Below are 17,739 nucleotides of genomic sequence, written 5' to 3'. Positions count from 1 at the left end.
AAGCACTTAGTTGTGAGCTAATCATGGGTTTGGATTGAATCAATCACTGAGGGAGTGTGAACGAGACCATTTAACACTAACGTTTCCTATCACTGAACTCTGGTGATTCAATTTAAGCTGGGTTTTTTTTTTTAACATTTGTTTTCTATTTGTCTTTCTAAATCTGTTTATATTGTTTGCATCCTGTCCCCCTCAAGTAAAAATGTTGATGGTTAACATAAAAAGGGAACATGTCCCACAAGAGCAGTACTAAACTAATAACATGTGACACGGCGTAAAGACAGTAACATTGTAACTTAGAGGTGTATATTTCCAGCCTAATCTGCAAATAATCCAATTATCATAAATATACATAGTGAAACTAAAACATTTAATGGCCACGAGGGATTTATGATACACAGAGGTTCATGTGAAGATGGAAAGAGATGGAAAATCAGAACCAGTGGAAAGTTAATGATGTGCATTTGTTATCCAGCATACTGACAGACACTGCAGTGTCTGCAATGTCTCTCATCCATTTTCTGTCTCTGCCTATGTATCTCTCACACAGATGAGATAATGATCAGGGGACACAGTGTATATTCAGTGAATGTCACGCATGCTCAGACGTCATGATACCCCCCCCCCCCCCCCCCCCCCCTCTCTCTCTCTCTCTGTGTCTCTGAGGAGGGGCACTCGCATCAGGTAGTGATGGACTGGCAGCAGGTCGCTATAAAACACACATTTCTCTCCCGCAGAGTGAAGTGAGGTGACGGCAGCACGGTGCTGGGTCTGGCCGGGCTGAGGCGCGCCGCTGTGCCCTTGAGGGAGGATTCTGACTGCCGCATGAGAAAGAGGAGTAGAGGCTGTTAGAAGCAGTAGAACAAATGGCCAAGAAGAGGTGATGGAGCGCTGGAGATGCTCGGTGAATTACTGAGGCTGGCCGAGAGTGAAGTTCAACCCGGTGAGATCCGCTGGCGCGCAGTAAAGCAGGTGAGCATGTTTTTTGATTGTAGATAAAGACTTAATTAAGACAAAAGCCACCTGGTGCTTCACTGATTGGGCGATAGTGTGCAGAAAACACCTAATCACAACATGCCCTTAATTGCGAAGCACCTCAGCTGCCGCGCACGGAGCGTGTGAGCGAGAACTCGCTTCGGTCCATTCAAGAATCTGTCATCGGTCACGGGTCGCCCTGTCACTTTAGGCTTTAGGCATAATACATACACGGCTTTTGATGTGATAGACGAGCCCAAAATCTCCAAGTCTGTTCGGAACCGTCATCCGGGCAGGTCTGTTTACGCAGGCAGGAGGATGATGATGTCTGCTGTGATGTAAAACGACTATATAATTGAATCTAGATGCGACAGCACCGGCAACGCGCGCGTGTGTTCTCAGCCCTCTGGCGTCACCGAGGAACCTGGATAACCTTGAGAATAATAAATCCCTTTACACAGGGTATGAACAACAAAACCTAAATGAAATACACATGCATTTACATATTAACTTGCAACGAGACTTAGTGGATATTTCGGTGTTTTTACATGTAAATTATTTTAGGCTATTGCAGTCTAGTAGCTGTGAAGGAATATCATTGTTAATAATCACGCAAGGCTTTGGAGTATATTTATGAAAATAGAATATAGAATATGGTAGAAGATGCCAAAGCACGATGTTTATTCTTTCAGATTTTTTTTTTTTAATTTATTTATTTTTTTTTAGAATAGGCAGTTTTCTTTCCCTCACATTTTGCAGGGCTGGTGTTGCCTCATAGTAGGTTGTATAAGGTGTGAAACGAGCTTTTGAGAGCAGCAGCAGCAGCAGCGGCAGCAGCAGCAGCATTGCAGAGGCAAGCTGCATCATCCACAGCGGTAAATTGTACAGACAGGAGTCAGACAGGAACATCCAGATCTATTTATGCTCTTTGTGAGTTCACAGAGCAGCAGTATATGACTCGACCTTCTCAAATGTCATCAGTCCAAACTCATGTCTGTGGCTATTTTTTAAAAACTTGAACATCATTTTATAACAGGGAATATTTGAGAATATTAACAACAATGTGTTTACAACTGGTTTTATTTGAAATAGTTTATGACAAGGTAGAAAGCACATGTTAAACGGCACTTGTTGTAAATTGTAACAGGACAATTGAGGCTCACTCCACATAGCCACAAATTCATGACCTACCAAATGAAAATGACTGCACCACAGAGGATGTGAGAATCAGCTGCATTCTGCTCGGCCGGGTGCACGTAATAATTCCTTCAGATGTTGGCGCTTCATTAAGATATAATGGCAAAACTAAAATTATGCTTTTACAACCTGATGCACATTTGTTATGTATAATTTTCAAGAGATGCTAAAACATCGTTTGAACTGGGATTGGACAACTAAAGATTTACCGTACTCGTTAGATGATGCATTTGCATGACAGAATTGGATTTTTATGAGAGCTGCATCAGTACCTCTATTTTCCAGTTGTGAATTTTACTGAAACAACCCTAAAACACAAATTATCATCTAGATAACATAGCCATAGTCTGTTTTTAGTTGATTATCCTTAAAATGATCACACCATTGTGTGTTGTGCATATTCATTTTGTGATTAAACACTTCTATCCATGCCCCCCAGTCCTGTGTTTCCCTGGTGTTTTTACTTAATTACACACTTTGTGGTTTTACATTTCTCAGGGGCTGGTTGCAACAAATTTGCAGCATCCAAGTTAAAGTTTCCAAAATGAAACAATTTTCCTAATGTTTCACTAATCAAAACAATTGTCAGACTTGTGACCCATGCAGGAACGCTTGAACTGCTAATGTGTCTGCAACCTGTGTGTAAGAAGTGCTCACACATAGAGACTGTGTGAGCTGAGACTAATAATAATTACAGTCAACCAATTAAGTCAGAAACCCCAAGAAAATCTTCCCCATAAGTTATCTAAACAAAAAGCAGTTTTTTCTTGTTTTTTAAACAACAGTTTTAAGAATGCAAGTATTGAACAACCCATTGTTAGTTGATCAAATTACTGTTGAGTAACACTTCTTACCTTCAGGGAAATAACTGAGCAGTTTGCCCCATCTGGTTTGCTTAGATAAACATTATGTCATTGCAAAATATCCCTTATTCCCAGAGAAACAAGAAACCGGACTAGTGAGTGTTTAACAACCTAAAATGCAGCAGTGTGCTGTGTAGCACCTGTATGGCCATATTGTTCTGCTGTAGAGAGCTATTACTACGCCTGTTATAGGTTCATCATCTGGGGACCAGAACCTCGAGGAGTGAAGTTACAGAGATGGTCGATTAGATGAGACACACGATTCATATGCATGTTTTTTGTATAAAAACAGATACAGCTCATGTTCTCTATGCATAGAGTGACGGAGCAGAAGGGAAAGAGACAGAGAGATAAATAAAAAATGAGACAGGAAGCACTTGCTTACGAAGCGTCATTGCCCACGCCTTGCGAAGGTTGTGTTATCCAAGAAGACTAAGAGGTGCTAAAAGCTCTGCTAATATACCATTATGGTTATTTATGATACTGCTAATTTGGGCTTAATGTGAACTCTTCACACACACACACAAAACAATTAAACTGATGATTGGAGAGAAGGGCAGGGCTTTGGCAAATTTGCTGCCAAAGACTCAGGGCACATGGGAAGATGTGAGTCACTGCCATTATTATCCTGGATATGAAAGATATATGAGATATCAAGCAGCATCCAAGAGAGACACAGCTTGAGGAGGAGAGAAGATTTGCCAGCATGTGTGTGTGTAAAATACATATTTTATGTGCCTCTAAAATGCCTTTTCTTTTTCTGACAGGTGTTTTGACTGAAGTTTAAAATGGAGTCCACTCACCTCCTGGGCAGCTCCAAGAAGCGAGTGAAGATCCACCCTCATACTGTTACAGCCAAATATGCTACACACACCCCCTACTCCCCTCCGTCTGGAGTGCACACACACTTCCCTCAACCTGGGGATGACGGCTATGATGATGCTCCCTCTTTTGAGGACTTTGGTTCCTTCCTGGAGGAGACGTCAGACAGGAAGCAGCTGACTGAGAGCAAGAGGTGGCCTCTGGCTCTGCTTGGCTCCAGAGACAGAGACAAGGACAACAAACCTCAGGCTGCCAGGGGGGGAGATGGGTGCGAGGGGGGAGCCAAAGCAGCAAAGGGGGCCGGGAAAGGGGTGGGGGAGCAGCTGGCGAGTTTTGGGGAGGCATCTGTGTCTGCGTCTCGCCTCACCTGGGTGGGGCTGCTTGTTGCGGCGCTGGCTCACGGATGTTTGATCGTTCTGACCCGCCTGGCTTCTGAACGCTTCAGCCTTGGGCCCCTATTTCTACTGCTGGCTCGATCCATGGTCCAGCTCCTCTCTGTGGCTGTACCACTGTACAGGGGGGAGAACCCTTTTGGACCAAAGGGCTATCGTTTACGCCTGCTGTGTTGCGGCATCGCCTACTCACTTTCCTTCTGCTGCACCTACTCATCCTTAACCTTCATCACTCCTGGAAACGCCACAACGACCTGGCGCCTGGCAACCACAGCTCTGTCAGCAACCCTGGCCTTTCTGCTCCTGGAGGAGAGGCTGGGATTGGCTGATGGGATCACCATAGCTGCAGGGCTGTTTGGTTTGGGGCTTGTGTTACTTCCCAAAGCAGATGAGAGCAACTCTGATTCACCAGCTGACCCAGTTGTGTTCTGGAAGGGTGCATTTGGTTGGTCTCTTGCAGCACTTGCAGGACTTTGGATGGCTCTGGCGCTGGTTGGATACCGTTCCATGAAGGAGAGGGTGGGAGTCGCCACGGCTTTGTTCACAGTGAGCTGGACGGGCTGCCTGCTCGCCCCGGCCTCCCTGGTTTTGCTCCAGGAGGGCTGGTCATGGCCTATGAGTGCCCCAGCTTGGGGTCTGGTTCTGGGCCTGGTGGCCTGCTCAGTAACAGCCTTCCTGGGTATGACACACGCCCTCACCCGACTCCATCCAGCTCTGGTCTCCGCCTCTCAGAGCTTGGAGATACCTGTTGCCATGCTGCTGCATCTGGCCGTATTACTGTTCACTCCCACCGCCCCCGAGGTCGTTGGAAATGTGATGGTCATACTGAGCGTGAGTTGGCTGGCGGCGATGAAGCTGCTCCCCTCTCGAGGAGGTGGGCGTTGCCAGAGGGAGGAGTATGAGGAGATTCTGGACTCACCAATAAAATAGACATCTTTTCTCTCCTTGTTACACCTCTTCCTTCTCTTGCCCTCACTCACTCCTTCATGAGATTGGTTCCACTGTACATAAGAGACTGATGAATGTTTATTGGCCTTCATCTATTTTGTATTGTCCTATTTGTTTTTGGGAAAGTGCCAATATTGTGTTGTCTGTTATGGTGACTATGTGATGTGACATTAAAATCCCTCTGATCAACACAATGCTTTCGAGAAGCCGATGGCACGGTGTGTTTGTGAGAGTCTGTATATAGTGCAATGCAACTTACACCAGCGAGCTGACAGCTGGCTAAGGATTGATTCCATCTATTTGGCTGCTGATGAAACTGAGAGCAAAAAGCAGGAGATTGGAGGCAGCGAAAAGAGTGAGACACACAATCAGGAGTGTCCCGCTGGCACTGAGTCTAGGTCAGACCTTACAGTAAAATGGTCTATAGCAGCCTGCCTGAGGTTAAACAGAACAGGTTTCTATTTAGGATGACACACACATTTCTTTACGTCCGTGAGCAGAGAATAGAACCACTTCAAAGAAACCTTAATAATTCAAACAAGAAGAACTTTACTTGATGTGCAGATTATGAACAGTACTTTATTACTAACAGCAAAGGAGTAAACGTATTTTAAATGATAAAGTCAACACAAACAATCAATAGGAAATCACCATCCCTGCCCGATCTTAAATATATTTTACTCACAGCCTCGAGGCGTTGGAGGAATAAGGATGGTCCAAAAAAGGCAAAGAGGTAAAGTATAATTGGTTGATGAAAGAGTTTCTAGATGCTGCATGGTGTCGAGAAAATTGATGATGATAATCATTTCTAAAGCCAAGGCTCACAAACCCATAAAGTATTTTCCTATTATCATTATATTACTGTTATGATTATATTTTAACTATATTTCTTCTTCTTCTTTCTCATTAGTTAATATTCTTTTTTATTTAAGAAAAAAAAAAGAAACAGTTCCAACTCCACACAGCTTCAGATTTATAATCAAAGGAGAATGCACATACACACAGGCATGGGAACAATTCATGGTTGAGATTTTATTAATGAAAATGTTCATGTGATCTCAGTGTCTTGGCCTAATTAAACTCACATATGGTTCAGATGGTCTTTGTTGCCATATGTTGCCTGGGGTGGAACTGAAGTAAAAATCCCAAAAACTTTTTACTTTACTGCTTCAGTTTCATTCTGCTTGTCACTTTTACTCCGCTACATTTATTTGATTGTTATTTTAATTGCTCAGCAGATTTTGCAAACAAAACCTGTGACCACTTTGATGTAAAATAGTAGTATTTAATATTACAATTCCCTCTTTAACCAGATATTAAAAATCATATTTAATAATAGTTTACTGAATATTGTGCATTTTTTTTATGTCAGGACAATGTTGTTAATAACACTTGTAATTAATAGTTTTACACTAAGGAATAGTTGAAGAATCTAAGAGTTTCTTCAACCACAGTTTTTGACTTGTCTTCCTCTTCTTTTCTCTCTTTGTCTTTATAAGTGTCTATGCTTTTTCTCTGTTTGCCTCCTTCTGTTCTTCCATTTGCACAAATTCCTTTATGGCTCTGAGATAACTCCACTGAACACTAGTGTGATTACTTTAAAAGAGGAATAAACCATTTTGATCATTTTGCACCATCCCACAGAAACTGTAAAATGTATGGAAAACACATCCAGGGATCAGCAGCCAGTCTTTGTGGTTTACAATGACTGTTTCTTTGTGTGTGGCTGCAGGAGCGAAGGGTGGTGGTGTAATAACTCTGGCAGGGTTTCACATATTATAAACACCCAGAGCACCATAAGTTGATGCATACAGACTCTTGAAGCGACTATTGAGAGTCACGCAGTCTAAATCACTGACACACTTTCCTGCAGCTTTTGGTATGTGCAAACATTTCAGCAACCACACAAACATTTAGGTGTAAAGTCTGGCTTGGGCGGAAAAGGATGAAACACTTGCACTGCACGTACACAGAGGAGGAGGGAGGAAACTTTTCCATGAGTTTGATTTGGTTGTTTAATAAGTTTTATTCAGGAAACACAACATTTATAGTACATTTAAATCCACTGTCACTAGACACAAACAAGCCCTTTAAACAACATCAAAAACAAGTAGTGTTATGTCCAAACTCAAAATCCTTACTGTTCCCAGCCAGTGTTGTAATTCTCTTTTACTTTGGGTGAGTCATGTGTCCCCTCTGTCATTCGTCACCGTCCCTGTCTGTTCGATTACTCTGCTCAAATGCTGACGAACCCTCTCCAGTTCTGTTGCTATGGCAACCAGGGCCCTTTCCACTGTGGCCATGGACGGTGGTGAAGTCACTTCCTGCCCCCTGAAGCCAGTGGACAATGGCTGCATCCCTAAAGTAAATGTTGCTCCTAAACCCTCAGGTCTTGGTGTCGGCTGTTGTCCCGTCCTGCTGTCTGCTGCTCCTGAAGGCACCGCTCTACTGTCCTCCAGGCGCTTCAGCCGGTCATATACCTTGCGCTCACTGCGCAGGAGCATCTGCAATGTAGCGTTTAGCCGTGTCTCTCTCTCTGCTTCCTCGTCCTTCAGCTCCAACAAACCCTTTTGCAACATGTGACCTGCCCGCTCCACTTGTGCCTTGCACGCTGACTCCATGCTGAGTGCACACTGCTGGCATGTCCCTCCTGACAGCTTTTCCAGCTGGGTCCTGAGGTGGACCATTCCTCCACAGCACTGCTCCAGTGACTCCAGCAGCATGTTCTGCCTCATTTGGGAGTCCTCCAAAGCAATGAAAAGCTTGTCCCAGCGCGAGAGATCTGCAGGCTGGCATGGTGTTGGAGACTCCCCTGTAGACAACAACCACAGAGAATCCTCAGCCAAAATCTATGAAGCATAACAATTTTTTATAATGGAATTAAGAGATCGCTGCGATTTAACCTACTAGCTATGACCAAAAGTGAGGGTCATTTAGGTATTAGTAGCAGTATTTTACATGCACTGCTGTGTATTAGTATGTGATGTGTATTTTTACTGCATGTAGTGTGAAGTTACTCTATATCCTGAAAAGAAAAGGACCATGATTAGAGTCTTACAGGAAACCTGTACCATCCAAAAACAATAAAGCATTACGTGTTCCAGGGAATATGTGAATGGATTTTTAATTAATATAAAAAAAACAATATTTAACTTGATGATATCAGTCACACTAAGCGAGGGCATTTCTTTTCACAGTTAGCCATCTGTTCAAATAAGCTGGAACAAAACAGAAAGAAGAATAAACCAAACTCACCCTCCTGCTGCTCCTGTGAGATCTCATTGTCATAGTTTTCATACTCAGCCTCATTCATACACATGGACGCAACCATAAAGCTAAGCAAGTACAGCACATGCCAGATCCTGAACACACGCATGATGAAGCTCCAAATATGCAAGTTTTCTTGGAATTAAAAAAAATTACTATGTTTTATCGGAAGTGTTTGTCACTCAGTTTTGTATGGCTCTAAACTGAACTAACTGTTGTGAGTGCTGATTTATAAACTTAGCAGGAGGGAAGAAGGAGGGGAATATGTCAGGAGCCAAACCGTGTGGGAAATTGGGACATTACTGGGAAAAACAGGAGGGTAAACCCCACCAAGAACAACACAAGCTTTTTTAAAACCCATGTATGTTTAAGTAAAAAAGACCCAAAAAAAATGTGTACATTCAAGGTTGACTTGTTAAACTTTTATCTCATTGTATCAAGAATCATTTAAACTTTAAAATGAGGCCAACATTCAGCTTTGTTTTTATTGTACATTTGCACAGTTAAATGCAGCTGCCACCTCCTCCACACTACACACATAGAGCAATTGTGTAAAAATAATAATGGAATTAAATGTGAAACTGAATAAAAATGTGTAAAAATGACTTCTGTGTGTGCAGGCTACTTGTGTGAAAACAAGCACGCCAGTAAAAGCAGTAAAAAAAAAAACAACAACTCCCCGTCACTCCCTGCTCTGTGTTTTAACACCATAAAAAGTTGCAGCTTTGCAGGCTGTACATTATATTTGAAGCTTGCAATGACTAAAGATTTTTTTTTAGCACTTGAAATTAAATGTAGTTACTACAAGCAACACTGTTAAAGTTGCTTTCTGGCTCCGATTGAATTTAGTTGCCTGGTTGGGAGTTATTAGAGGTCAAATGGTGCTATTCATATAAAGCTTTTAAGAACAGGTGTCAGGGTTAAGCAGCAGCAGGAGGACGTGTCAAGGTCAGAGGAAAAGCCCTGACCTTTCTACTCTCTGAAGACCCCCAGACTGATCTCACCTTGCGGACGTCAGCATGTCTGCCAGAATGTACGTTGGATTGTTCCTTTCTGCCATGCTGTAATTGTAGCACAGGGACTGACTTGGATGGGAGCTTGGCACATTTATCTCAGGAAAAGAGAACCTGCAGAGGAAGAGTTGTTGGTGTTACGTTAGGAACATCCACATTGTGGAAAATTATCTTTGGCTGCATCAGCACAATAAAAAGAGAAAGATAATGCAAAACAACTATGAGTCAGAGAAAGGTGCAGAGAGACCGGAAATTTGGGTTTTTCATTTCCTCAATGTAGGAACAAGAAACATTTCCCTGTCCTCGTTCTATATTGGGGTCATATAGAGACTATGCATGTCAGAAACTTCTCAACTTCCCCTCAGTGGTGCACATCTGAGGCCTGTAAACCTTTTTTTTTATTCTCTATAGGTCATCTTTCTATTTAGGCCAGTGTCTGACTCCATGACACAGGAGCTGCCGCCACCTACACACCACACCTACAGTTTAGCTGTCACATAAAGCGAGAAGTGATGAGGGATGAAGGGCAGATAAAAAACATAGACAAAGATAGGGATAATAAAAGCTGGATTTTAGGAAAGAGTTGGTCATGTTTTAGCACTCACTTTATTCAGAACGGAGACAAAGCTGTGTTGTCTGGCTTGTCCCTGAAAACACGGGCGGTACAGAGAAACAAGTGGGACAATGGGTGTTGTCAGCAGAGCCCAGCAGGACTTTGCTGTTTTACGAGGGGTTTTGTGCCCAATATAGGGGGGGAAACCATGAAGATACAATTCAAGGGTAATTTACAGTGGAACTGTGGAACCATTGTAATAATATGGCAGACATATAATAATGTTTAATGATGTTACAAGCAGTGTCTTACTTGATGAATATGTTATAGGTTGGGGCTTTACTGCTGAAGCAAATGTTACAGTAGTTTAGGGTTATCTGACGCTCTCCATTTTGTTTTTACATACAGATGATAGCTTGCATTAATGAATATAGAACTAATGTAACAGTTATTATAACTTGTCAATGTTCCTAAAATGCTGTAGTGTCAGCTATAGAATATGTCTTTGCTTTTAGTTTTTTTCTGCAACTTTTTTATTATGTTACTTTAAACAATTGAATGAAGCCAGCTCCTGTGTCTATCCATAAAAATATTATGTCTGTGCTGCTCAGGTAGAGGAAAATGAATGTGACAAACATCCCAGTTCCCTTTATCAGCTTTCATAACTCATTCATCTTAACCAGACCTGCAAAACATAATTTTCAGCTTCCCCTTACTTTCGGGTATTACTCAGAAGCATCGCGTGGAGACCAAAGAGACCTGCTGTCAAACGCTGAGAGGGCTGCAAACAATAAACGATAAGCTGGAAAGGTAACTGGGATTTCAGGTGCAAGTGTGATGGAAAAGCAACATGAGCAGCAAGGGACAGATTGTGACAAATCTGATCTTGTTTGGCTGACTCATCAAAACTGCAGGAACAAAACAGTAGTTAATCTGTTGCTGACTGAACCCTCAGGAGCTTCTTCAAAACATGTAATGCAGATGTAGCAGTGGACAAAAGTGTTTATGGTCTTATTGAACCATAGGTTTCCTGACTGCACTCAGCTCAATATCACACAACATGCTCAAGATCAATCTCGTACATTTCTATGTTGTAACCTCCCAATGGACAGAGGTAAAGAAACACTAGACAAATACACACTTTCATCAGAGTTTAAAGAGTTGTATATTACCATATGTGGATTTTTTAAAAGAGGTTGTATTAAATGTCAAACACACACAACCAACCCTCATAAATTCCACCATCTCTAAAAGTTAACTCTGTTGTGGCACTAAATCGAAACATAGGCACTTTTACAATAACTTCACATCATCTAGCCGATAAACCAAAGTTTCCCGCCCGCACCATGTCCTAGTACCTATCCGTACATTTGTAATACAATCTGTATCCTCGGATCGACAATGTCCATTATTCTAAATCTAAATGTTTACGCAGTCAGTCCCTGTTGACGCGGCTTTGGTCTTTGTTGACAGGGTGTGCTAACCTCAGCTGCACAACAGCTCTATGCCTAAATCATGACTGCATGTATGCGCAGTTTAAAACATTGCAGCTGTGCACGTTGTAACTATGGAAACCCACACACATTTTTAAGCACTGGTCAGTCAGACTCCAACTTGCATTACATTGACATGTTTAATGAAATTTAATTCAGCTAAAGCTTGAACGTGTGGCATTATACCACATTTAGGAAAAAAAGGACTTTTACAATAACTTCATACCCATGTTTACTTTACCATGTCTTTGTGACTGCATCTGCTTTTTTTTGTCCTTTCAACTTATCCCGTGAGTTCAGGGTCGCCACAGCGGATCATTTTCCGCGTGTTGATTTGGCAGTTTTTACGCCGGATTCCCCTGCTGATGCAACCCTCCCCAATTTCCACCGGGCTTGGACACAGCTGGGGATGGGAAAGGGCTGTTGGGGGTTCATTGTTTAGACATAGCCGGCACCGAGGATCAAACCACTGACTTCTTTCAGTCAGTTCCAGTTGACTTTGGCCTTAGTTGAGACATTGTCATATGCAACCAAACCTCATAACTCATTCTATGTTAATAAATGTTTACAAAGCCTGACGTGTCACAGTAACTGGTTTTAGTCAGAGAGACGAGGCCTCACTGCACCCACCCACCTGAGTTTTTAACTGGAAAACAGATAGAATCCACTCTATTTGAACTGACATGACATCACTTATATCCACAATTTCACAGGAAAATTTCAATCTTACACTGACATCAGCTCAATGTTCAACATGTACATGGCAGCTGAGAATCTTGCAACTACCAGCACAGACACACATCTTTATATATCGGCACAAATGCACAGAGTACTGACCTAGTGGAAGATTACACCAGTAAGAGCAACGCTACATGAATGTGTGCTTACATTTGGACTCCCCTAAGTGGGCCGACACCTCTGTAGAGCAGGGTTACCCTCAGAAAGAAAATTAACAACATCTGGACTTGGAAACTTTTACCCATTTTACATCATTGAGCCTTCAAGGGGGTCAAAGTGTGTAGGGGGGAAAACAGACAGAGTGTGTATAGAGGTCCAACATAAAGGTCCTGTTGATTTTGGTGTTTCGTCACCTCTCTTGGTTACACACACACACACAAATGACGTTTCATATGGAAAATGATGTCAACTTGCAAAGAGCTACATATATAAACACACACTGACATTTGTTTTTGAGGTGTCACAGGAATGAAATAAGATGGTTCACTCAGCTTGGGAACACACGCACACACATACACACAGACACACACACAAACACACTCCTCTCTCACACACACACACACACACAGACACACACACAAACACACTCCTCTCTCACACACACACACACACACACACACACACACAAACACACTCCTCTCTCACACACACACACACACAAACACACAGCAGTATAGCATTCAGTCAGGCTGCAAGTTGAGAAAAAAAATTACTGCCACAAGAAAGGACTGATACTCAATAGTCATTACTTTGACATAAAATAAATAAAACTCAATATGGCTAAAGGTTAAAGTTGTTTGTGACAGTTTATAAAGCACTTTTACAATAACTTTAGCTCATCTTGCCAATGGATAAAGGTTTACTGTATGTATCTGTACCTCTAATATAATCTGTATTTTCCCCATCTACTATGTCAATTTTAAATGTTCTAAATCTAAAACTAAAGCGGAAGCTGAAGCTCCAGTTAACATGGTTTGGCCTGGTGTCGAAACACCCATCAGATACTAGTCCTGATTTCCTGACGCCGATACCTGGAAATCTTCTTCATTAGCAGTTAGGTGAGTGCTACCTGTCTCATTGCTTGTTTGAGGCTCAACAGCCATGTCACTGGTTGTTATGGCGACACTAGCTACTGCATTCACTGTTTGTGACGATTGAGGATCAGCAGTCGTTCTGTTAGTTGTCACACATGTAGCAACCATCCCATTGGGTGCTGAGAGCTGATCTGTTAAATGCCTGTCTGAATCTGATGTGCACACAAAATCGAAAGGTTGGTTGAAGGAAGACTGCCTCTTAATTGCCCTATGGAACCTGGCTGCCTGGCTACCAGTGGAGACGTTGTTGTTATTATTGTTATTTGTTTGATTAGGTGGTTGGGTAGTTGTTAAGGAACATCTTGTTGTATTTTCATTTCCAATAGGAGGATTTGTAGTCCATGTGTCTTGGTCAAAGTCTGGAAGATGGTGGACGACAATAGGATTCGGAGTGGACTGATTTACCGCGACGGGCTCAGTGGCTACATTGTTGCTTGTTGGTGGCTGATTAATTGTATTGTGGATTGCGGACTGCCAGTTGTTGGAGCAGAGCACTGCAGGAATGCTGCAAAATAAAACAAATATAAATTATATTCAAAATCACCCTTCTTTAATGAGAAAACATACCTGCCATGCCTTCGTGAGTAAAGCCTGCCGTCTTAAAGCTCATTCAGAGTACATTTTCTGATTGGTTCAAAATATCAACTCTTTATGCACTTAAATGCATTTGTCAACTAATCCAAGGGGTTAGATAGTAATCCACCTATTAATTATAACTTATTAACATTTCCATAAGGGGAGCATGGGTTTCAATGGACATCTGCAAATTGTTCATTCTCAATTCAATTGGGACAGTAAAATTACAGAAAAAGCAAAGAGAAAGATTCCCATGCAATATTTTGGTCTTTATGTGATTGTATATCACACTGTGCAAACCTTGCAAGCTGTTTTTGAAGTTCCTGCGTATGTTGGTAGCACTGGTCGAAGTAACAGGCCTGAGCCTCCACTAAATCGGTGAGGCTCCGCATGTGGTTGATCTGACAAAGACCAAAGACCAAATAGGCATTTCAAGACAAATCAAACAAGAATTTGGTTTAAGCCACTGATCCATTAACCATGTGATTTTATTTTTACTGATTGCAGTCTTCCATTTTCCAAAACAAAAATCACCGCAAATGAGGTATTTCGATATATGTGTATGTGAGTATATATACTGTAGTTTAATTGTTACAAAACACCTACCACTACAATAATAACACACAGATTTACCAAAGCTGAGATATGCGGTATGTCAGAATCTTATTTTCCATATTTAAAAGTGTGTTAGCGTATGTGCTGTATCTGTCTGTTTGTACATACATGAGTGCTGCGGATTCCTTCCAGAACAAGTCTTGTATTTTCTGATTGTCGATCAAACAGAGTCTGACAGATCCTCAGCTCCATCTCTGCCTACACACACACACAGACACACACGCAAACATAGAATCACCTTCAATGTTTTTTCCAATTACATCCACATATTACAAGCTTTACTTCTAACACTTTACCATTAGCCCTTAAGTCTTCTACATCTCATTCATTAAACAATATAAAGAAAGCAAAACTGCTGTGAACAGGACAATGCTCATTTTGAAATAGTTTTATAAGTAATATTTTAATTGGATACAATAACGAAATGTTGCTCACCTGAGAGATTTCCTGAGCCCATATCTGTTGGGAGGAAAGAAACAAAGTTTGACAAATGATTTATTAATTGACCACACAAGTTCAGCAGTTTCTATTAATGCTCATTTCCCTTTAGCGTCACTGACCTTTAACCATTTAACACGGAGGAAGCTGAACATGTACGAGGCATGAGACACGTAGTCATCTCGCACAGGGTTTGCATCCAGGTCCTTACAACGTGAGATAAGACAAACTGCATGTACTACACACCATAGTGTCTTTTTGGATATACCGCTGATTTGATAAATGATATCTACTGAAGAAAATATATATGTAATTAAAGCCTAAGAGTCTAAGTATAGGCCAAGGTCAAGACATCATTGTAACTCACTCTGGCCTCTTGGTCGGCCTCATGGGCTTTCTTCAGTCTTGTCTTAGCTATGTCTAAGTCCAAACGCTTATTCAGCAACATCCTGCGTTCATCCTATGAACACACACACACACACAAATAGTAAACAAACAATCTGAACATTTTATAACCAGACTCAGCCTGAACGAAAACGTGAAAAGGTGAGATCCAACTGCGATCTCAGTGATGACATGCAGGTGATTGGTATATGTGTACTGTGTGTTCTACCTCTATGGCTCTGTATTCTCCTTCAGTGAAACTCCTCAGAGGGGTAAGAAAGTGGATGTTAGTGCTTTGGATAAATTTTCCCTCGGCTTTTCCAAGCTGCTTCTGAACCTCTCCACACCTCAGCAGGGCAATTCCTAAACACAAAATGCACTAGAGTCTATGCACGTTTAAACATGTCCATGTAAATGAAAACAAAACCTAACATAAAGCTTAGTGGATAATTACTACCCAGTGTTTAGAAAAGTGAGTCTAAATTTCCCTTTTCAGACAAAAAATATTTACTCTCACCATAAGGTGTGTTGGACCCAATCTCCAGCCCGGCTTGGGTCATTTGATCCCCCAGTAACTCATGGGCACGTGGCCGAGGTGAAATACTCCAGTCCAGCTGCTCATACAGCCGATCCTCTAAACGTGCTCCTGTTGATCAGTAGTCAATTCACGTTCACGTGGTACATTTTCTAAAAAAACCCTGATAATAAATATATTTTGTATTTGTTCAGGAAAATTCAGTGGTCTAAAAAATAACAAAATCGTCGAAGTTGAAAATTCAATAATGATACCAGGCTACTTCTACTCCAGCATTGGCGAGATACTCTGTTCTACTAGAACCACCATTAAATAAAACATGAAAGTAAATAGTAGGAAGCTACTTGCATTAGTTGGCCCTTTAAAGGAATCCATGCATGTTAGCTACTGCTGAACTGTGATAATAAATAAAATGATTCCTCAGACAGACTAAAAGCACACGATCAATAGATAAACAAAGCATGATCAGCAAATATATTTTTTATGACATAGTAAGAGGTTATTATTTCTGGCAGCTGAACGGTTTCCTTAGTTGAAACATTTGAGTAGAGACCACATCCATTCGTTATTTTATTAGCAGAGGTAATTGGATTTAAACAGACAGAGGAATATCCATTTCTTCTCCTCTGAGCAGGCAAATTACAGTCAAAGCATAAGGCCGATGTAGTTATTGTGAGGGGGAAAATAAAACTAAATGCCAAGAGCCAGAGGAAAAGATTCCCAGCCAGCATCCATTGGCTTTATGTAGGCAATAATAATGCCACTAGACTTTTGCCTTGTTCTCGATCGATCGAGAAAGATAAAGAATATATTACAGCCTCCATAAATGTTAGAAAGTCATTAACACAGGTTCTAAGTGTCATCCTGAAGAAGGGCTTGTATGCCCTGATCTCCGTCTAGGTCAAAATCAAAAGAAGCATTTTATATTCTCATCAGGACTTAAACACACCCCCAGACTCTCTCACCGGGGTTTGGCTGCAGTAAAGCCTCCGTCTGGGAGATTATCTTGTCCGTCCAGGTCTTGGTGGCGTCTGCCCGTGTAAGAAGCTCCTCCAGACCCGTGTCCAACTCGGTTTTGTCTGCCCTGCCAAGACTTTCCCCCGTGTACTAAAGCCAAATTTCACCGAAATATACGAAAACGTTAAAAACTGTAGTTATTTGGAAAAGGTTTGCTTAGTTACCGTTAAAAAATATTATTACCCGATGTCTTAAAACCGTTAAGCGTTGTCAGTTTGATAAAAACTACTAGTAGCGTCTAGTAGGTAACTAATTTACGTAATTTCTACTCTCGAGTAATAAGAGGGTTTTTTTGTTATAGTTTTGTCAGCAAGCCTACCTGAACAGCCCGGTTGATGAATTGACCAGCATCCACAGCAAACCGCGTCAAATCCATGTCGACGTACGAAGGTCGCGTGCTGTGCCCCGCGGTCCAGCAGAACATCAACGGGCTAACAGCTGGCTATTACAAACTAAAATAAAGCCCTGTGACGTCACCATGGTCTAATATATAAAGAAGGCACAAGCGCGAGCACCTGCGTGCGTATGTTGTTGACAATCGATCCTCCAGCGATGCTGACTGGCTCCTGTCAAGTTAACTGTATTTAGCGTCAGTACTGGTTCACAGCCGATAACACGGCGAACCGGTGATACAGTAGGAACAGGCAAGATGTCCGCTTCCTGTTGAATCTAGAATTTGTAATTTTCTGTCCTAGACACTTGGCGAATATTGTCTTAGGTAAAACACTGACGTTTAAGAGACAGTTTAATGTTTGGCGCACAAATGTGGACTTGAGTTGTGTAACATTATAGGTAAAAACGACAAATCTGAATGAAGGT

The 17,739-nt window shown here is 41.7% G+C and overlaps 2 protein-coding genes across 5 annotated transcripts; one reads left to right on the top strand and one right to left on the bottom strand.

Moving 5' to 3' along the window:
* The first annotated feature begins 651 nt into the window (after positions 1-651).
* Positions 652-5,408, top strand: slc35g2a (solute carrier family 35 member G2a). The gene is made up of 2 exons (XM_067479429.1): positions 652-972; positions 3,803-5,408. Exon 2 carries the CDS (start codon positions 3,824-3,826, stop codon positions 5,177-5,179), a length of 1,356 nt encoding a protein of 451 aa, XP_067335530.1. The 5' UTR covers positions 652-972; positions 3,803-3,823; the 3' UTR covers positions 5,180-5,408.
* A 2,461-nt stretch (positions 5,409-7,869) lies between these two features.
* Positions 7,870-17,688, bottom strand: LOC137101249 (endophilin-B1-like). 4 transcript variants are annotated; one of them, XM_067479428.1, is made up of 12 exons: positions 17,240-17,688; positions 16,869-17,010; positions 15,886-16,014; positions 15,598-15,731; positions 15,352-15,444; positions 15,107-15,190; positions 14,982-15,005; positions 14,655-14,744; positions 14,232-14,332; positions 13,761-13,860; positions 9,469-9,591; positions 7,870-8,009 (listed from the first exon to the last, which is right to left on the bottom strand). In XM_067479428.1, the coding sequence occupies exons 1-11, from the start codon at positions 17,342-17,344 to the stop codon at positions 9,577-9,579; spliced, it is 1,017 nt and encodes a 338-aa protein (XP_067335529.1). In that variant the 5' UTR covers positions 17,345-17,688; the 3' UTR covers positions 7,870-8,009; positions 9,469-9,576. The 4 variants fall into 4 exon arrangements, with proteins under 4 accessions (XP_067335529.1, XP_067335526.1, XP_067335527.1 ...); XM_067479425.1 differs by having other exon boundaries at positions 7,984-8,009; positions 9,469-13,860; XM_067479426.1 differs by lacking the exon at positions 7,870-8,009 and having other exon boundaries at positions 10,083-13,860.
* Between the last annotated feature and the right edge of the window lie 51 nt (positions 17,689-17,739).

This window comes from Channa argus, chromosome 16, assembly GCF_033026475.1.
Source record: "Channa argus isolate prfri chromosome 16, Channa argus male v1.0, whole genome shotgun sequence".
Classification (NCBI taxonomy): domain Eukaryota; kingdom Metazoa; phylum Chordata; class Actinopteri; order Anabantiformes; family Channidae; genus Channa; species Channa argus.
This window is presented reverse-complemented; position numbering and strand designations above follow the sequence as displayed.